At 47.6% G+C, this 20,311-nt stretch overlaps 3 protein-coding genes across 3 annotated transcripts in view; 1 reads left to right on the top strand and 2 right to left on the bottom strand.

The window, feature by feature from the left end:
- Nucleotides 1-12: 12 nt before the first annotated feature.
- On the bottom strand, nt 13-2,045 carry PPCS (phosphopantothenoylcysteine synthetase). The gene is made up of 3 exons (XM_015882633.2): nt 1,525-2,045; nt 1,182-1,285; nt 13-571 (listed from the first exon to the last, which is right to left on the bottom strand). The coding sequence occupies exons 1-3, from the start codon at nt 2,006-2,008 to the stop codon at nt 248-250; spliced, it is 912 nt and encodes a 303-aa protein (XP_015738119.1). The 5' UTR covers nt 2,009-2,045; the 3' UTR covers nt 13-247.
- Nucleotides 2,007-16,155, top strand: ZMYND12 (zinc finger MYND-type containing 12). The gene is made up of 8 exons (XM_015882632.2): nt 2,007-2,221; nt 2,852-2,993; nt 7,484-7,655; nt 8,413-8,582; nt 9,983-10,105; nt 10,923-11,043; nt 11,993-12,138; nt 13,265-16,155. The coding sequence occupies exons 1-8, from the start codon at nt 2,007-2,009 to the stop codon at nt 13,382-13,384; spliced, it is 1,209 nt and encodes a 402-aa protein (XP_015738118.1). The 3' UTR covers nt 13,385-16,155.
- Nucleotides 15,292-20,311, bottom strand: part of SLC2A1 (solute carrier family 2 member 1) — a 14,285-nt gene continuing 9,265 nt past the window's right edge. Inside the window, exons 4-10 of the mRNA XM_015882631.1 lie at nt 19,570-19,810; nt 18,902-19,064; nt 18,630-18,817; nt 18,370-18,474; nt 18,100-18,201; nt 17,589-17,792; nt 15,292-17,188 (exon numbers count right to left, since the gene is read on the bottom strand). Of these exons, the coding sequence (XP_015738117.1) occupies nt 16,991-17,188; nt 17,589-17,792; nt 18,100-18,201; nt 18,370-18,474; nt 18,630-18,817; nt 18,902-19,064; nt 19,570-19,810 (1,201 nt within the window). The 3' untranslated portion in view covers nt 15,292-16,990. The remainder of the gene's footprint in view (nt 17,189-17,588; nt 17,793-18,099; nt 18,202-18,369; nt 18,475-18,629; nt 18,818-18,901; nt 19,065-19,569; nt 19,811-20,311) is intronic.

Here is a 20,311-nt window from a genome sequence, read left to right on the forward strand (position 1 = left end):
ACTTGGAAGAAGCAGGTTGAAGAAAACACTTTATACGTCCCATTTCTCCTCCATACAACACAACCTTTACAAGAATAACCACCATCCTTTGGAATGCTTGCACATCTATAGTAACTATTAGCAATCAGGGCAGAGCTCTGGACCCTTTCTCCATAGGGTTGCACTGATTCTGACTCTATTCACCTGGGATGGAGAGTTGCTCCAGTTCTGCTCTCATCCAGTTCCATCTGTTTCATTCAGCTGCTCATCAGAGTTTCTTGTCCATAAATAAGGTGTGTTGGCCCTGAAGGTAACTCACTATTTTCTCTTCTATTTCCACGCCTTGTGCTATTTCCTCCTCAGAAAGAGATAATGGAGTCTGCGAGTCTTTGGTTACAATGATAACAGAGGTTCTCCGGGACTCCAGGATATTTGCTACCACCACCTGGTGCCGATATTTCTCCAAAGCCTGACGGGATTTTTCAATCAAGATCAAGGGATCCGTCTCCAGTTTAAAGGAGATAACAAAAGCCTCCGGAGCCCATTCTTTGACGAGAGGAGACAGCATTTTCGGCACCATCCTCATGGTGATCTACAGTGGGGAAAGACAACAGGAAAGAAAACGTCATTGAAACAAATGGACTAAGGAGATTGCACCTTCACTTCATGTGGGTTTTACACTGGAATGATTTTCAAGACACTGTTTTGTCAGATTTCACTGAACAGGGTAGAACACCCTGCAAAACTGAATTCAAATGTCTATCTACTGCTCACAATAAGCAGGGTGTTCTTAAGCCATGAAGCAGGCCTGCATTAGCTGCATGAGCTTTATTTTAGTACTAAAGTCCACTTTGCTAATGTCAACATCAGCAAAGGAAGAGAAGAAAAGAACGTGAACTGCAGCCTTTTCCAGTGTTTTATCAAATCCTAACCCTTCTGTCACCTCTTTAAGGCACTTGAAAGATACATATGCCAAAGTATGGGGAAAAGGAGCATTCGCCATTTTACTCTGCAACTTCTCAGCATCTTTGTTTGTCGCTGGGAATCAAGCAGGGTCTTATTTTTCCTTAATTGTGAGTACACGTGTTCCTGACTAAGGAATGTTCTGCAGCCTCTCCCAGATCTCAGTGGCAGCCCCTCGCCACCACAGCCGTGACAGGACAGTGGGGCACAGGCAGGAGCCTTACCCAGGTGCACCTCACCTGCAGGGCTCCTTCTGAGGACTGGATCTTGTGTTCAGGCATCTCCGAGGCAGGGATGTAGAAATCAGACACGGCAGCCGCCAGATAAAACATGACACCGGAGCCTGTGAGAGACACAACCATCACTGCATGGAGCAGCCAGGCCCTACGGAACCATAGTAGTAGCAAACTGTTCTGTCAGAGCCACCTCACGCCGTGAGAGCTTCAGCCCCTCACACACACTTCAGAAGTGGTCAGTGGGGTGGACTGAGCCCCTCAGCACAGGGTTCCCCGTTGCCCCATAGCACACAGGTCCCACAGAACGAGACCCTGCTCCCTCCCAGGTCTCCCCCCCCCCTCATACCGAACGGTGCCAGGGCTCGGGCGGTGGCTCGGAGCAGCGCCAGGTACTCGTTCAGCTCGGTGAACTCGATGGACAGCAGCGCGTTGGTTTCCGCGGCCTGTCGGTAGGCGCGGAGTGCGGGCAGCAGAGCGGGCAGAGCGCCGGGGGAGGCGGCCACAGCGGGGGGCGGCCCCGGGGTGATGCACAGCGCGTCCAGCAGCGCGGGGCCGGGCGGCGGCAGCACTCGGGCCCAGGGGAAGGCGGAACGGGCGCGGTGCAGGAAGCACACACCATACCCGGCGCTCACTAAGCGCTCGGCCGACACCGCGCCGCGCCGCCCGCTGCTGAAGTTCTCCAAGAAGCGCACGGCTCTGGCCTCCAACGGCACCTGCGTGCCGCCAGACGTCACCAGCGCCACCCGCCGCCCGCTCGCCACCTGAGCCGCCGCCCAAACCCGTACGCGCTCCTCCACCGCCGCCGCCGCTTCCTCCTTCGCCGCCGCCATGCCCGCCCGACCGACCTCCGCCTACTTCCGCCGGAAGCGCTGCTGCCGCCATGCTGCCGGTGCTGCCTTCCCGTACTTCCGCCGGAAGCGCATCCCCGTCTCCACGGCGACGCGGCCGCCGCTCTACGAGACGCTGGAGCTGTCGGGGCGCTGCGAGTTGTGCGGGGCGGCCGCACGGCTGCGGTGTGAGCACTGCCGCGTCACATACTATTGGTGAGGGACTGCGGCTGTCCGACCCCCCGGGGATCTCGGTTACGGTCACACCTCAAGACAAACTCAGTGTCACGAGCCGGGCTCGGGGTTTGGTTGGCATCGCTGTGGTGCTGGAAGTGAGGCCTTCACTGCAGCTCAGTGCTTTGTGAGTAAAGGCCTTAACGCACAGGATTGAGGCGCCTCCTGTGGTTCAAAGAGTGTGTTAATAACTTCATACTGAGCGTGTTTCCCTCCGACACCAGGCTGAGCTTCAGGCCGAGCCTCCAAATGGTGATAGGAAAAGAGGAGATGTCCTCGAGTTGCTCCCAGGGGAACTGAGGTGGGATAGCGAGAAACATTCCTTCATTAAAAAGGCTGTGGAGCTTTAGGAGAGGCTGCCCGAGGAAGTGGTGGAGCCACCATCCCTCCAAGTGCTCAAAACACATGGAGATGTGGCGCTTAAGGACGTGGTAATGGGTTGGAGTGGTGGCCTCAAAGGTCTTTTCTTCTTCACCTTGAATGTTGTGGAGTGTTCTGGCAGCTGTTGTGAGTAACTCTTGTGGTGAAAGTCCAGAAGAAACAACAAGCGCTGAGCTTTCTTTGCGTTGTTTCCAAGTAAACAAATATATCATTCTTTCCTTATTTTGTTAGCGATGTAGATCATCAGAAAGCCGACTGGGTTAGTATCCATGAGAAAATATGCCAACTGCTGATTCCAGTCCGCACATCCCTCCCTTCTCTCACTACTGAAGAAGAAAGAAAACATGGAGTGGAACAGCTGGTGAAAAGGCAGGTATGTACAAGAAGAAGAGATACCACTTCAAAGCGCTGCTGGTGAAATTTGATGAGATCTCTTTCTATATTTTGGTGTGTGCTGCGTTGGGAGGGCATGTCGTTTGTTAATCAGTTCTTTGTTTACAAAAAAAAAATATGTATTAAAGACTCTGCAACTAAAACTTCCCAATAAAAGGAGCAGGAATGTTCTGTCTGCAATTCGAAAAGTCTCTTGCCTTTTGGCAGTCCTTCCTCCAGATCTTGAGCTTCCTTATCTTTGCTGGCTCGGTAGCAGCAGTCCTGCATCTCCTGCCTTGCAATGGCAATCAGGAGTGAGTCCATTGGAACCCAGATGGATCTTATTAGAGTGTCCTCATCCTTCACTGATGAGAGGGATTCCCCTTTCTCAAAGCAGAGAGCAAAGAAATAAAACCCTTCCCCTTGTTTACCTCAACAACTTGAAATGCTCTTTCCCACTAAGTGTGGTTATTTATCTCTGTTTTTTGGCCTCCTTGGAGGTGCAGATGTGCAGCTCCTTTCCAGTCAGAGAAGTTTTGAACTGTTGTGGGGTTTTTTTGTGTGTGTTTGTTTATGGGATGCAGGATCTGCCTTTCCACACTGTTGATAAAATAAAATAACCCACCCAAATACCTCTGTTACTTAGAACGATCTTTCCCATCAAAATAAATCATCCTTCTATCGTTGCAAAACTCCTAATCACAAAATAGCAGGACGACAGAACAACTGAAAGTGAAATGGTAACAAACAAACGATGCCACTGAGAGGATCATTAATCTTCTGTGCTTCACATCATGTATTGTTTTTAAAGTTGTTTCTGGGTCAGGTGTTAGCACTTTGGCTCCTTGCTGAAGTCATTACCTTTCTTGTGAGCACGCAGAAGGAAAGAGCCTAAAAGAGCTGGAACCTGCATGGACAAAAGTTGTGCGTAGTGAAAGCTTGTGAGAGGCTTTAGGCAACAGAATCCATTAAGATTTGTGGTAATTAGGTGCTGACAACCGAGTTTGTTTTGAAAATGTCACGTGATGGAAAAGCACAAACAAGATTGTTAACAAAAGTGCAGAAAAAATGTGATATATATGTATATATATATATCATAGAAGCCAAGAGGGTGGTCGTGATGGTGTGAAGGCTGTGACTCATTATCTAAACATGTAGAAAGAATCTGGAAGTGGGAAATACATCCTACATGTAGGAAATAAGGGCTTCACTCGTGTTATATACAAGCCCTTAAGTTATAGGATTGTATGTCAGAAGTATTTCCATCACACAGTGTCAAGAATAATGCAGAGTGCTGGCAGTTCTTGTGCTTATTTACAGCTTTTCCATAAAACTACCTACGAATCAAACGTCAGAAGCATGTGTTACTACATGATTGATTTGTTAGCAACTAAAACTATGCTATATACATTACAACACAGCACATGACTGCAGAACCAAAGCAGTACTTCAGCTGGAAGCTAATCAGCTGTTTTATAAGCTTCTACAGAGCATGCCAGGAGTGTAAAACTGGTAGAGAAGTAGGCAAAGGGACACTCACTCCTCCTGATTGGAGTGCACACCTAGGTTAGCACACAGTGACTACAGAACTGCAGCTTGAGCCAAGGCTTGGATTGACCTTGTAAGGGAAGATACAGAGAGCAGGCTCCATTGCTTTTCTAAGTTTTTTACAGGATTTTTTAACAACTCTCGTTGCATTTGTTCTTTGACCTTAGTAAATTCTTCAAACTGCTTCAACAAAGCAGATTCTCAGAGTGTCATATGAAGGGGCATGTTGTCTTTCTCCCATAAGAAAAGGGTGAAAAAGCAGAAACATCATGTTTGTTACTTGTTTTCTTACACAGCAAGCCTGTAGCTCCTAGTCCACAGTTCTTTTATGTACAACTGGCCTAGACTGTCTGACAAGCATCAGAAGAGCAGTATGGAGGGGGTGAGATTATTCAATGCCCCATCTTTCTTTTCCTATTCAGGGAACAAACAAAGATGCTTGAAAGCTCATTGGCACTCAGGGAAAAGCTACAAATTCTCTTCACAGAGCTAAGCCCTTGCACATGGACTTATTATTTTCTGAACTTTTCTGTTGCTTTAAGTTCACAAATTCAAGCATGGAACTGAAGCCTCTATCAAAACACAGGAAAGCTTGTGCACATTGGAATGCCTTTTGGCCTAAGGCAAGGTGCATTAAGCTGGAAGGTGCATTAAGCTGGGAGCCAGGAGGTTATGAGTTTCATACCTCAGATGTGCTCCAAAACTTTGTTGATAGAAATCTGCTATTGTCAACATAGCCGTGGGGGTGCCTACAGACAATACCTCCAAACTGAAAAAAATCCAAGTTTCTGTTTGTAGAATAGCCTCACCTGCCTGCACCAAGCATGATGTCAGCTTACCACAGCCTCTGGGGATGGGAAAAAATCTGCACCTCGGCCAGCTGCAGCCATCCACCAAAACCAGCCCTTCTACTGCAGGCTTTAACTTCAAGGGCCCACATTCAAACTGACTGGAAGCCCTTCTTCCTCTTTAAACTGTGTTTTTCTTCAAGCATGCAATCATGACAGGTGCCTGCAAGTGTGGAAGCAGATGTGATGCAGAACCCCCAGTGTGTACCCAACCCCCTGCTCCCACCTGCAGCAGAGCTGTGCTCCTCTGCCTCCTCAAACCCCAACCAAGGGAAAAATACATGGGAGCATCTTCAGAGAAATCTCTGTAATTACTGCACATGTGAAAAGAGCACTACGAGCAAAACAGTGCAGGGCCAAAGCTAATGATGCCTCCAAGGCTTGCAACTGAGCTGTCTTTAATATTCTATGCTGCAGGGGTTCTGTTGTCTCCAGCCCTTTCTGCCCCTGTATATGCTGATAGCACAGGTGCAGGAGAGGGGGATGATGGTTGTGCTTCCATGCTCCTAGATGTCCTCGCTGCTGCAGGTTACTGTGGGATGCATTCTCAGAGGCTCATTTATCTGGAAAGCATGTCCCTTTATCTCAGCCGGGATCTCCAGTCTGCACTCACACACTGTCCTTGTGGTTCCTTGTCCCTGAACCGTTCCTTCACTTTTATCTGCCTTTCTAGCACTCTGAGTTCAGTAAAATGCTCAAACTATAACCTGGCCTCTAAAAGCACTGAAATTTGCTTTTCCCGCCCTCTGATCTGCTGCAACTGGGAAACATCGGGCAACAAATCACAGCCTGCAAAGAGCTACAACATTATTTTCTGCAGGCACTCACTGCACAGGCCTGCCTGTGCCTTCTAGCCAAAGAAGAGCACTTTGCTACTTGCCATGCAGCCCTGCTAGGCATAGCAGCAATGAGATTTGTTTGCAGGCAGCCTTCCATCTGCACTGCTTGTGTGAAGTGCCAACAGAGAAGTGCTGGGAGTTGGCAACAATCATGATGAAAGCTAAGAGAAATAGATAGGTAAGCATCCTGGCTCTTTTTCATTGGCAACCCATAGCATGTTGTAAGGGCACACCATCTGCAGTTGTTGTAGAGCTCTTGGCAATGAGCAGGCATTCAGATAGAGAAACATTTGGACCTGATGGTCAGGTACTGCAAAGGGTGACAAGACCAAATGTGGTGTGGACTGCTAGGAGCAGCGAAGGACAGAAAGCAGCTGTACTTATGAGAAACATTATGGTTTCTGACAGCAAACAGAAATCCTACAAAGCTGCTTGATCAAGCTTGGGTTATGGAAATGATAGAATCATGGAATGGTTTGGGTTGGAAGGGACCTTAAAGCTCATCCCCTTCTGACCTCCTGTCATGGACTGTTTGCCAGCTAGATCAGTTTGCCCAGAGCCTCATCCAAGATGTGGGAATATAATGCAGTACATTGGAGTTTTCTGATTTTGACCAACTTTCCAGACTCTGCATCCAAACCATCAGCCCTTCAGAGCTCAGAAGTGGCCAGCAGAGGGTGAGAGGAAGCTGCTAAGCCCCAGGAATCACGCGGGTATGCTTCTGTCCCACCCCAAACCTGTCCTTACTCAGTGCTATGGGGCAGTGTGCTGCAACACGATGTAACAAGCTCTCTCCTTGCTTCCAGACAGTGTCTCCTGCAGCTGGAGATGTGCCATGCTGGCACCAGGCTGGCAAACCGTACGCTCTGCTGCCTGCTATGAGTCACTGTTATCGTCAGCAAAATCCTGCTGTAACCCTTTTGTCTGATCTTTTCTATGGTCTTGTGATGATCGTTTTCTGTGCATCACAGCTTTTATTGCTACAACCTTGTTAGTCCTTTTTCATGGGCCTGAAGGATTCTTTGTCTCATAAGACACCACATGACCTAAGAGGATGCCCAGAGCTGTTCTTACCAGAAGTAGGAATGAAATCCAGGCTCTAATATGACAGCTTTAATTTCCATCTATTAATTACAGACACAAATAAAATTACAGCAGTGATTGTTAACAGCACAAACTGGAATGTAAAAGGAGACCATGCATATTATTTCTCCTTATCCTTTGCTCACCCTGCCCCACTATTCTTTTCCTGACAGAAATACATCATCGATCTTGCATCCAGCATGGCCCAGAAGTTTATTTTCAATGGGAAGCATAAAACAGCATTACCTGCAGCTTTGCATGCATTGCATTTCAGCACCCAAGTATATGGCTCAAGTTCTGTGCAACTGGTACCTGCCTATCTCCTCTTGGCTGAGGCCTGCATTGGTAAGCACTGGTCTACACAGTAACTTTGGCAAGGGCAAGAGCTCCCCTGGGTCAGGTTTCTGGTTTCCTATCAGCATTCCCGGGAAGGGCCAGCCCTACAGTCACTGTGCCATGTCTATGCCCAGCCTGAAGGGCATCCAGGGAGATTTGAGGTGTCACCTCTTGTTTTCTGTGTTGGCCAGGGGAAAAGATATCTCATCGATGGTGAGAAATCAGTGAAAAATGGAACATGTTCTTCATCTCTAACCACTTTTGAGGTCATCCCATCAGAGGAGCACCTCTGTTCATTCACAGAAGTGAGTTATGCCTGGAGCAGAGCTTTTTCTCATTGACCGTATGGTTCAGCTGCACACATAAATGACTGAGAAATGATTGTAAACCATTGCTGTTACAGGAGTAGGCACAATAATCTGCTGGCAAAATTGAGCATTGTCAAATATTGTTGTAAAATGGGGAGGCAAGAGAAGGGAAATTATCCTGTCAGTATTTTGGGTGTGGTATTACAGCAGTTGTTAGCTTCTGCCTGGACCTTAACTGGTTTGGACATGTGTTCCAGAGGCATTGAATTTTCTGCAGTTTCTGGTTTCTCTTGTAGCTGCCTGTAAGTTACTTTCTGAACCCTTGTTTGACTTAAGGAGACTCAGAAGTGGGGAATCCACATACTGTGTCTTCATGTCAAAGGGATAGCAGGCAATATCCTCTACATTTCTAAGCAGAAAGTGCTCTGTATCCTGCTGATTTCTGTATGACATTGCAGGTGCTGGCAACCTTCAACAGGCGTCTAACTATCTCTCCCAAGCTCAATGGATTGTCCTCAGAACTCCAGACTGCAGCGGTGCCTTTCAGCATAGATTGCATCGCGGTTTTGGGCTTCTCTATGTCACTGATGGAAACTTCGATCAGGCTTTATATCACCTGGCAAAAGACGTAAGCCAATAACAATACAGCAGCCTTTCAGTTTTCCTTCCTTCTCTAGCTGTTCTGAGGAACATGAACATCCCAACTGATAGCACTGATTTAAGGAACCAGGACAGTACACATTAAGAACAGCTGAACTACATGAGTCTTAGGTACCGTGTATCCACGTGTTAGCCAAAGTTGTGTTTTTCCGGGTATGGTTATTCTTAAGTGATATGTAACTCGTCCTTCCTGCATCTGCTTAGATTTTTTTTCTGTCAGCTTTTTTAAGCTCCGGATATCAACAGACATTTCTACCACAAACTGCTATAGGTGTCTTTTCTTTAGCAGATAAGTCATTGTATATCTTGGTCATTTTCCTATTCTGTTCAATGGCAATTCTCCATCATCTATTCTTTAATGAACACCTCACTTCACTATGTAAATACCTGTTTTGGTACCTTTGTTGACAGTTCAGTCTTTTTAGCCATGAGAATGGTTTGAGAAATGTGAAGTGCTTATTGCCAGCAGTGTTCCTGGGGATGCTTTGCCTGTTATTTAACAGCCCAAAGGCAGATGAACTCCATGACTTCCTATTTATGTCCCACGTTGACTAAATTTACCCAGTGCAGACTGATGTATACCCACTACTGTTGAATTTGATAGTCTCTTTTTACAACAGCTTTCTGTGGGCGTACAGATGACATACAGTGAAGGAGAGTTAGAGGCTTTCTATCATAACATATACAACTCTGTCTTCATTTAGTTTGTAAACCTGTTGTAAACCTACTGGGAGAGATTCCCTGCTATGCCACTTCTGTTGGTTTTTTAGGCTGCCTTGGTCTGGTGCCTGAAAAGGAGTAGCACAGCAGGTTTTTTACTACTATTGAGTCTCTGGGCTGCATCAGAGCAGCGCAGGACCTGCCTGGATTTTGGCTGTGTGTCTGAGATCTGCTGAGAGTCACATGCTGGCTCAGAATAGCTGGAATGTGCCATTGCCTTCCCACTACCTTCCCCTCTCTTTGGCTGGGGCTTTGGGGAGGAAACAGCCTCCATGGGCATGTCTGGAGCTCTGAAAAGCAGCAGCAAGTTGTTCATCTGAAGACAAAGAGACCTGCAGGATGCACACTAAGAGGAAGAGGTGTGAGGAATCTGCCCCATGCTTCAACAGGGCAGCACACCATGAGAAGGAATCTTCTGCCCGAGCTAGCAGGGCATTTGGGCGTGTTGCATTCCTGTGTATAAAACACAAAATACTGCTTTGCCTCAGTACCTCATTATACAGTTAGAATCAAGTGTAACTAATGCTATAGTTACCCAGAAAAAGACAGAATTTTGCAGTATTATTAATCCATAATAATGAAAGATGTATCAGGATTGACATGATTGTTAAACTCGTGCTTTTTCTTTTCTGTTAATATTGTTTTCAGATTTACTTTGCTAGTTCTACATTTGGCCTAAAATCTGTTGAGGTCTCTGGAGGGTATTTCCTCATGGCTAATGTGTTTTTTCGCCAGAACAAAATGGACATAGCAGACTCATTGTATGCTGAGGTTGGTAAATCCAAAGCTCATCCTGTCTCTATTTCTCAGTTAACTTTCTTGTCTTTTTCCTTTTTTTCTGTGTGCTTTCCAATGTTTCCCTGTTTCTGACTGCCTTTAATATGATGGCAACCAACCGTATCAGTGTTTTAGCATCAACATTTTCATATCCAAACATTTTCCCGACTTAAAACCAGAATAAATAAATTCTGGAAAAGGCATTGAAGTTGTAATTTTCATAGGTAAACCTCGTTAAAAAATAGCTTTACTACCCAAAGCTCCACACCAAAGGCTAAAGATACTCCCACAGGCAGAGAAGGTGGCCAGGGAGTTTCCATAACTACAGAAGAGTGGCTGAGCAGCTGTGGGATGCAAACAAGCCGTGTAAAATTGAATCAGAATATCAGTGAAAAGTCACACTGCTAAAAGCTTGTCAAGCAAAGGAAGTGACAGTTGTCTAATGACCATAATAACTGGGGAAAAATTGAACTTCCATTTGTTTAGCTTGACTTTTTAATGAGGCTTTGCCTCCACTCTGCTCACGAAGTTCCATCTAATTTGTGTTATCAATTGACTTTGTTTTGTTCAAATTTGATGAAAACTAACATTCAGATAGAGCAATGAGCTTCCAACTCAGGCTCCCACTGGGAGAAGAGCCATCAGATCTCCATTTGAAACAACCAGCTTGGCAGCTGCCTGCCCACTAAGCAGTAGGCGCTGAGGTTGTTGCAGCAGGGACAGACACTGCAGAATGCATTGTTTATAGAACAACCAGTTGCTAAATACCACGTGTTCACATGGGTGAAATAACTCGTTCACTTCCTGGTAGGTCACCGACATCTGGCACACCTTTCTTGCGAAGTCAGTTCAAACACAAGAGCGAATTCGCAAGCTGAGAGCAGAAATGTCTCCGTTCACCGAGGACGAGGAAGTCAGTGAAGACACCATGAGTAAGCACCTCTATTATGCAGGAGTGTTTGAAAGACAGGAATTTTAAACATCCATCCATCTCAGCATTCATATTTACTGCACTGGATTTTGCACTGTGTTTCTGTAGACCAAATGTAATCAGAATTGTGGGTATTTGTGATTTTTGTGCCCAGTAGATAGAGCTGGATGAAACAAATGAGGCCACTTTAGAAATGAGAGTGTTCAAGAGGAAATGCAGCCTTGCCCTTTTGGTTCACCCTCCCCTTTTCACAGTATCCTTGACACCGACTTCAACAATACATGGTGGTGCCTTTCAGGATTCAGTTCCACTTCAGCATTCTTGTTTCTCAGTAGCTCCTTTCCTTTCATTTAAATGGGTGAAATTTCATCTCACTTAGGTAATTCCAGCACTATCATGTGAAGCAGTGGGACACAATGGAATAGCATGTGTTGATAACTGGATGTATTAATCTGGAGAGTAAGCTAGGGGAAGGTGCATGAAGCATTGGGAAATATGCTAGTGTGCATGGTATGACTTCAGCACTCCATGAAGTCAGTCTAGATTCCATTCTTTGTCTTTCTTCTACCATCTGCACCCGTAAGAATGTTGCCAAAGAAAAAATGCTTCTGCAAATCCCTTTACCTGGCTTTCTCTCAAATAATAGTTGCTGCAATAGGAATCACACAAGGCAGGTCTACATGAATCCATCTTTGGATGTGACAGGAGTATGAACGTTGCTCTTTTCATGCAGCTGTTATGACTTCACATCCTTACTGAAGGCTAATCAACACAATTACAGACTGGATGAAAAGATATCTGTTAATGGGTATGGAATTTGCATGGAGCTGGTATGCCACACTGATGCTTGTTGTAGAGGTGCTTTGATGCCTAGAAGAGATAATTAGGCAGTTTTGAATATATTATCTTGTATACATACATCCAACAAGATTATTTCATCCTCATTGCAGCTGAAGCCCAGCAAGCAGAAGCAATTCAGGTCCTGAATGCAGTACTGGATATCAGAGAAAAGGCACCAAAGCAACAACCTGGGGAAACTGCCAGAGTCTTACATGCTCTTGCAATGCTTTATTACCTAATCATGGATTTATCAAAGGTAAGTTTCACCTGTTGAAAGGGTGCAGGAAGGTGTTGGCCCCATTCCACAAAGGCGTGAATGCAAGCCAGCTGTGTTCCTCTCCTGAAAGCACAACTGCCTTGGAGCAGTGGATAACTCAGGGCAAAGCTGCTTCAGTATCTCTGCACAAAGCCAGCTCATGCTCTGCATTCTGTCAGGGCTAAAAAAACCCACTGGGTCTGTTTCAAGCTCTGCCTCAGCATCCACAGCAGATCTTGTAGTTACTCACGTTTTCTAGGTTTGTCCTTCATCCTGGCAATGTAGGTGCCTGTCACAAGCCACATTTAGATACCAGGTTGGATGTTACACAGTGAGAAAGACATAGGCCTTGCATGTATCCCTCCATGAGCAAGACTCCCTGTCATTACCATGATGGGACCCTGTAATTCAGTTTTGCATTTGTGCTGCTGTATTTGAGCACTTGTGGCTAAAAATTTCAGATGCAACTGCAAACTTCAGCGTGCAATTTTCAGCATTTAAGGTAATTAATTTTGAGGAAATGCTGAGCTTTAACTGTCCAGAAATCAGGCATCTTTGGGCTGAGCAGTCAGAATCTCAGGTTTCTTCTGCCTGTGATTCAGAGGATGGAGGTACAGATTATTAACAGTCTCTGTTGTGTTAGAGAAAGCTACAGTACAAGTAAGTGTTTGGAAGGCATAAAGAAAGAAATTCAAAATAGAAGAAGAAAAAAAAAAAGCAAAGTTTTATAATTGTGAGACTGTCTATTTGAAGGAAGGGCTACAGAGGGAAATGAGGGATTTAGCTCAAACTGAGTCGGCGCAGCTGTTTTTTCCTGAAATAGCTTTCAGAATGTTCAGATGAACTGGTGTGTCAGATGGCAGGTAATGCTCTCCAGCAGGAGGAGCTGGGGTTGGTAATCTCTTCTGTCTGCACCATTGGATCCTAAATATGATATCTGTGGGCAGCTTTACTCTCTCCTCTAAAGCAGCTTGTACAGGTCACCCTTTGAAACAGGTGGCTGAGCAATTGGAGCCTGGATCAGATCCAGCGCAGCCATTTCAATGAGTCTCTACAGGTATTTTAAGTACCCTTTGAGAAAAGCCAAATTCTTCACAATTACATTGTCTTTTCTGTTTCACTCCAGGCACATGAAATGGGGATGAAAGCCTTTAACCTGCTGAAACAACTGCCTGAACAAGAGTCTCTAGAAGCCATCAGCTATTTGTTAAAGCTGATCGACTCCCAGCCTTCCTGCACAAAATAAGGAGCTCCTTCTACCAGAGCCAGGTGCTTGGCTAGGTTATCTAACTAGGTGTCTGAAAACATGGCAAATGCATTGTGAGCTGTACAGGACGTACAGCTGTTGTCGCCTCTCCGTGAGGGTCCTTTTCCATCTGGAAGTGTTTGAAAACTAAGCTTGTTGTCTTAGTTAATTGTTACATGCTTGTCAACCTCTGCAGACTGTTACAGAGTTAACAGCATGAGGGTGGGAAATAAAAGCACTACCGGTACAAGGTGCATAAATTGTTGCCAACTTGCTAATGTAAATAAGGGTAACAGCCTCTTATCTCGCATTGTCTGACAAGATTTTAAGACCAGCTGAAATGTGTTTGCTACTGTTTTCCTCAATTTTCTTTTACCTTTGATGAGTAAGATAGGGTGGAAGGCTGTGGGAGAGGCCTGGGGAATGTGCCCGCTACATTCCTAACTTGGATGGTTGACATCTGCTCCCCAGAACCTGGTTGGGCTTGTTCAGATGCTGCACCTCTCTGTAGTGCCCCTCCATTTCCAAATGCACGCTCTCAGTTTTTGCAGGCCTCCATCAAACTGACTGCCAACGTGCAGCCCTCACAGGTTTCAAATGCCCCTGGGAGCAGAGAAGGAAGGAAGGCAGGGCACAGGGTACATGTAGCCCTGGGGGTGAAGGCCAAGGGGCACTAGAGAAGGGCTAGGGGAGTCCCTGAGAGCAAGATGGGTACAGGGCTGGGGGCAGCTGTGGAGTGAACTTGGTTCAGACACTGGAGCATGTGACAGCCTTGCACCGCTGGGAAAGAGGTTAAGGGAAACTTGCCCTGTTGCTAAGGTCTGGATTCAGCTGAGCTTTAAGCCTACGATTAAGTCTCATTTACTTCAGGAGGATTTATGAATGCATTTAATTGCCTTGCTGAATTGGGTTGGAGTCAAGTACGCTTTTAAATGCTTCGTCGAGCTGGGACCTGAGCAATTAGAAGGGATTGATGCTGCTGCTAAAGGAAAAGTTGCTCACTCCAATCCAGCTGATTTTTAATTGCACAGGGTGGAATAGCTGTGATCAGTGCACACAAGGGGCCCCGTGGCAGAGCAGGGCAGCTTCCTGAGACTGTAGTAACACATGTGGGAACAGAGGATGCTGGCAGCCAGGATGCACAGTGCCTGCTGGCACAGTGCCTCAGGACGTGGAGGATTTGGGTCACTGTGGCTGGGGATTTGGAGCTGTGGCAGTAATCCCCCAAGACATGCCATGGCCAGGCTAGCTCTACGTGACACGTCAGGGCCGGCATCCCTTCCACAGCGCTGCCACATGGCACACTATCACTGTTGGCTGCTTAAAGCAGTAGAGAAATGAATTTTTCATAGGTCTGCAGGCTGGGCATCTGTGGTAGCAGGGCCTGCACAGCAGTGAGAAGGGAATGGAAGTGCCAGTAAAGGTGATCAGAGCAACCCAGCATCCCACCACACAGAATATTTTGGGGAAGAGTTGGAAGATTTTTACAGCTTTTCTCTATGACCCTTTGGAACAGCTGTCTCCATTGTATACACTTCAGGGCAAAGAGCTATTTTGACAAATAGCAGAAAACCAAAGTGAACAAGCTCAGCACTTCTTTGCCCGGCAGTGTTCAGACTTGCAGCCCTTGGCACTGGGTTAAGTAAAGGAGAAATTTCCCCAGGAAGCAGCCAGGAGATGGCAACAACACAGCCAGGAGCACAGCGTGGACGTTTTGTAACAAGGAGCCTTGCACCCCTATGAGGGAAAGCTTTGGCAAAGAGGAGCACACACTGGGGAGCTACTCTAAAACAGGGATAGGACACAAACACTCCCACGAACAGCACCTGAATGCACCCAGGGCTGGCCTTGCTGAAGCTCTGACCTGCTGCACTCCTCCCAAAAAGAAAGGCACACAGCACAACAGGTTGGGTCGCTGCATACATTCCTGTTTATTGTTAGCACACCACACACCTTTCTCCATTCTCTTGGCACTTATGTTTTTGCACATTAGGGAAGAAAAAAAGAAGTGTGTGCAGTTTCTGGGATGCTGCACAGATATGTGTTGAGTTTTGTCATGGTTTTTTTCCTACCTTTATTTTTCAATGTACTCACTTTCAAAACAGACAAATAAATTAAAAAAAAAAAAAAAAAAAAGAAAGAAAATACCAACACTATTAAATAACTGCACATGGCTTTGGGAATGTGCCAGTAGGTCCTACAACAGCTGCACTCAGGGGAGAAGGGCTGCTCTTTGTGTTGGTTTTCTACGTTTTGCTTTAAAAAGGACAGTATTTCTCACTTTTAATATACTAAGGACTAAAATTCAGTGCAATAGATACAACTACAGTGCAGGTAATTAACTATACAAAAGTCACCTAACCATGTACAAGCTTTCCTTAGAGTTGCTAAAGAGACTAAACCTTTGCATCTGTACCTTTTTGTATACATTATACACTGTGAATATACTCCGAGAATATTTACAGTACAGTTCCTTGTCAATCAGAAGCACTATAACTTAACATCTACTATTAACACCATTGAACAAAAATATATATAATATAAATATCTTCCAGTCTATACACAGAGCAGGAAATGTATGTATCCATGTGGTGAATTTCGGTGACTCTGGGATCCATGTGGTGGCGATGGGAAGGTGCTGCAGCGTGGGACCGTCGCCTGCTCCTGGCACTGCAGGGACCAGCGTTGTGCTGGGGAAGGCTGAGGCCACAGCTCCGTGCTGCTGCTGAACCCTCGCTCCTCTCCACCAGCACCTCGAGCCACAGCTGACCAATAAGGCAAATATTGCCAAGAATACATCAAGAGATCCCCTCCCCTCCCATCTCAGCCTGCCCAAGCGCACAGCCAGCACGAGAACAGATGAAATCCAGGCGAGGAAGCACATGCAGCCCTCTGCTCAGAAAGGTGAGAAGCTGTTCCAGGAGCCTGCAACAGGGGGGGAGCGCACTCTGCCTCCTGCTCCAGTACTACTGACCTCCACCACCTGCTCCAGGGGGAGCACTCTGCTCCAGCCCCCACAGAGGAGGACTGTGCCCACACCTCACATCCTCAGCACTGCCCCAAGGCGCTCCCAGAAGGCAAGGAATCCCCATCCACAAACCCAATGGGGGGGGTTGAAATCTTAGACTGCTTTAAAAAATAACTTTAAAAAACAAAAATCTTGGTTTAGACTTAATCAAATTACAAGATTTCTCTATGATTAGAATGTTAAAAAAAAAAAAAAACAACAACAAAAGTTTCCAGCTTTAAAAACTTCCGCTACGTGATTCTTCGCATGGAATAACCTATCTCTTCATTAAAAAGGGAGCCACCCTCCTGCTCGCAGAGGCTGGAGGATGCTGCTTGGTTGGTTTTAAAACATTAGTCACTGTTGCTGAATCTATCGGCTTTGAAATCCTGGACGTGAAACCAGCTAAAATCGTTCCTAGCAAAAAATACATCAGTCAGTCACTGATGAACCAGGCGGCCACTGGGGGAGTCTGGAGAAGGAGCATATGCAGAAGAGCCAGACCCCCCGCTCCCTCCTTCCTCGTTTCTGTACAAGTATTAAAAACACTCAGGAGAGAAGTTATGAGGCTCGGAGGAGACGGGACATGCCGCAGCTGGTTAGACCTGGGAGTCAGCACCCAAGCTGTGGAACTCGTCTGGGGTCTTGTCACTCTGGCTTGCACCCCCCTGGCGGAAGCCGGAGGCGATCTCATCGAAGGTCCGGCCCTTTGTCTCCGGCACCTTGAAGTAGGTGAAGATGAAGAAGAGGACTAGCAGCACCATGAAGATGATGAAGACGTAGGAGCCGCAGAGTTGCTGAAAAGGAGAGCACCAAGAAGCAGTGAGCATGTGGATGGAGCCAGCAAAACCTGGGGCCCTGCTGGGGCTGCCAGAGTGCAGCCACCCACCAGTGTCAGGCACAAAGCAATGCACCACTGCCTGTGCCCTCCCCACCCAAGGGAATTGTCATTTGGTGACTGTCCTGCCCATACCCACTGCTACAAGAACAGTGTCAACTTGCTCCAGGACATGGCTTCCCTGTGCCTCATCCCTAGGGGCATTCTGCATACCAAACTGAAAGCAAACCCAAGTCATAATCCTAATACAGGTTTTAGGGCTCAGGAATATTGTCTATACTCGTAATCCAACTGGTGTAACGTAAGGCTGCCTGCACACACACCCAGACCCACTGCCCCAGAGAATAGGAGATGATTACCGCAATGTACTGGAAGCCCATGCCCACAATGAAGTTGGAGGTCCAGTTAGACAGCCCAGCAACAGCGAAGGCAGCAGGACGAGGGCCTTGGCTGAACAGTTCTGCCACGATAAACCAAGGGATGGGGCCTGGACCAATCTCAAAGAAGGCCACAAACCCGAAGATGGCAACGATGCTGAGGTAGGACATCCAGGCCATTTGGTCCTAGTCCAAAGGAAAGGAAAGAGAAAACAGGTCAGTTGAGTGCTGCTCATAAAGATGGACAAAGTCTGCAGCCAGCACAGGTGAGACTGCAGACAAGCATGGTGCTGGCAGTAGCCATGGGGTTTCTCTGGATTGGAACTGCGGTTTCTGGGATCCCAAGAGAGACCTGCACAGAGGGGACCACGCGGATCCCTGGGAGGAGGATGTCTTTCTTCATCTCCAACCCCACCCCCCCACAAGCCTCTACTGTGAGGAGTGGGTGTGCAAGCCCTCCTCCCACCCACCCCCATCAGTCCCCATCACTCACCAGCAGCGTCAGAGCAATGGTCATAAGCACTGCACACCCTGCCATCCCTGCCAGGCCCACGAGGTGCAGGGTCCTGCGTCCAGCTCGCTCCACCACGAAGAGCTGTCAGGTGGGCAGAAATCTATCAGCACAGACAATCTCCACCTCCCTTCTCCCTCCTTCCCTGCATGCACTTTCTCAGGCAGCAAGTACAACATCACCGCACCCCACCTCCACAAAGCCCACCAGCCCAACGCAAAGCTCTCAGGCGAGATGGAGGCTACAACTCACCGAAACAACAGTGAAAGCTGTATTCACCACCCCAGAGCCAATGGTGGCATAGACGGGCTGCTCCACACCTGACTTCTCAAAGATGCTCGTGGAGTAGTAGAAAACCTACAAACAGAAAAGATGTTACTCCTTTCCTCTTGGCACCTCAGCTCGGGGCTGGCACCAACCCACAAGCCATGCACATGCACCCAGTACAGCCCATGCTCTTGTGGCTGGGTGAAGCAAGCTGACCCACAGCGTGTCCCCAGCCCTATACTCACCGCATTGATCCCTGAGAGCTGCTGGGACAGCTGCAACACGATTGCGATGAGGATGGGCTGGCGGTACATGGGAGAGCGGAAGAGCTCCATGATAGTGACCTTCTTCTCTCTCATCATTTGCCGGCTCTCCTCCTTCATCTCCTGCAGGTCGCTGCTGACATCTGTCGTACCCCGGAGCTTCTTGAGGACTGAAGGAAGACAGAGAGTCCAGGTCAGGAGTGGCTGAGGGCCCCATGCACAGCAGGATGAACTCAGGGATGCAAGTCACTCACCACTCTTGGCTTTGTTCTCCTCATTGCGGTTGATCAGGAGGAAGCGGGGGCTCTCAGGGGCAAAGGGGAGGATGATGCACTGCAGCAGGGCAGGGACGAAGATGAACCCCAGGAGCAGCGGCCAGAGAGAGTCATTTCCCATGATCAAGTCCAGGCCAAACACCTGAGAACAAGAGGTTTTAAGCCACACGAGTGCTGTGGAGTCTCCCCTTCTCCTTTAATCCAGCTTACTACAAGCCCCATCCAGTCCTGCTTCATGGGGCACCCACAGACACTCAAGCCTCACAGTGTGCCTATCAGAGGGGCAGAGCACCAAGCTGCATCCAAGCAGCCTATAGAATCACAGAATTATCAAGGTTGGAAAATCACAGAATCACAGAAAAGACCTAGAAGATCATCCAGTCCAACTATCACCAATACTTCCCAGTTAAATCATATCCCCGACATTACAACACAGTGCTGGGCATCCAAACCCTACACTTTATCCTCATGCTTGTTGAGCCCTGCTCCATACCTCCAGCCCTCGCTCTTCCTGGGGGGCTGTGCAGAGCCACAGAGCAATGCACCTGGGTCAGTTGAGACCCACAGCAGCAACAACAGCATGGAGCAAATCCCTATTGACTGTCCAGAAACAGTGCTGCAGACAGACCCCCCCGGAGAGCACTTACCTGTGCAATGAGAATGCCCAAGACAATGCCAAGCTGATGGAAGGTCCCCAGTGCACCCCGTAGCGCGGTCGGTGACACCTCGCCCACATACATGGGCACAAAGCCTGTGGTGAGGCCAGAATATAGGCCAATGATGAAGCGGCCAAGAATGAGCATCTCAAAGGACAAAGCCATCTTGGAAAAGCCCATGAGGACAGCAGCCAGGAAGGCGAGGATGTTTGACATCAGCATGGAGTTACGCCTGTGGAAGCAAGGAGGGAACACGATGAGATCAGACTGAAGTGGATATTGGAAGGGGCTGTTTTAGCCATGTGAAACCAAACGCCAACACTACACACGAGGGAGGTGTCCACAGTGATTCCCCGTGCAGGAAAGCATCCAAGGCTGAAGTGCAAGCACCACACAGTGCTCACCATCTGTCTGTACAGCCTCCAGGGCAGTGCAGGCACATGGCCATGCACCGCTGGGAAGCGGAGGCACTCACAAGGTTCGGTAGAATAAGGCTGATGCTCCCCCATGACAGCCAGACAGTTAAACAGATGCTGCCCTAAGGAGCACAACAGTGTGGTTTTGATGCATGCTTAGTTTAAGCAACAGACTCTGAAAAGGCCAACAGGGAAGCTATTAAGGGACAGACTACGCGCTTTTGGCTCGCACTAAGGGCTCAGCTCTGCAGCAGGCCAAGCCTTGGGGAGGCTGGGAAAGAAGGCTTGCCAGCTCCCAGCACAGGCAGTAACAAGCT

Source organism: Coturnix japonica, chromosome 21 (genome assembly GCF_001577835.2).
Source record: "Coturnix japonica isolate 7356 chromosome 21, Coturnix japonica 2.1, whole genome shotgun sequence".
Taxonomy (NCBI): Eukaryota; Metazoa; Chordata; class Aves; order Galliformes; family Phasianidae; genus Coturnix; species Coturnix japonica.

Bases quoted from the DNA above. Each gene is read 5' to 3' on its own strand.
- ZMYND12 (XM_015882632.2), top strand. From the start codon at position 2,007: ATGCCCGCCCGACCGACCTCCGCCTACTTCCGCCGGAAGCGCTGCTGC. The intron at 2,994-7,483 runs GTATGTACAAGA...TTTTCCTGACAG, and splicing joins AACAGCTGGTGAAAAGGCAG to AAATACATCATCGATCTTGC. The intron at 11,044-11,992 runs GTAAGCACCTCT...TCCTCATTGCAG, and splicing joins AGTCAGTGAAGACACCATGA to CTGAAGCCCAGCAAGCAGAA.
- PPCS (XM_015882633.2), bottom strand. From the start codon at position 2,008: ATGGCGGCGGCGAAGGAGGAAGCGGCGGCGGCGGTGGAGGAGCGCGTA. The intron at 1,286-1,524 runs GTATGAGGGGGG...TGTCTCTCACAG, and splicing joins CCGAGCCCTGGCACCGTTCG to GCTCCGGTGTCATGTTTTAT. The intron at 572-1,181 runs GTGAGGTGCACC...TCCCCACTGTAG, and splicing joins CCTCAGAAGGAGCCCTGCAG to ATCACCATGAGGATGGTGCC.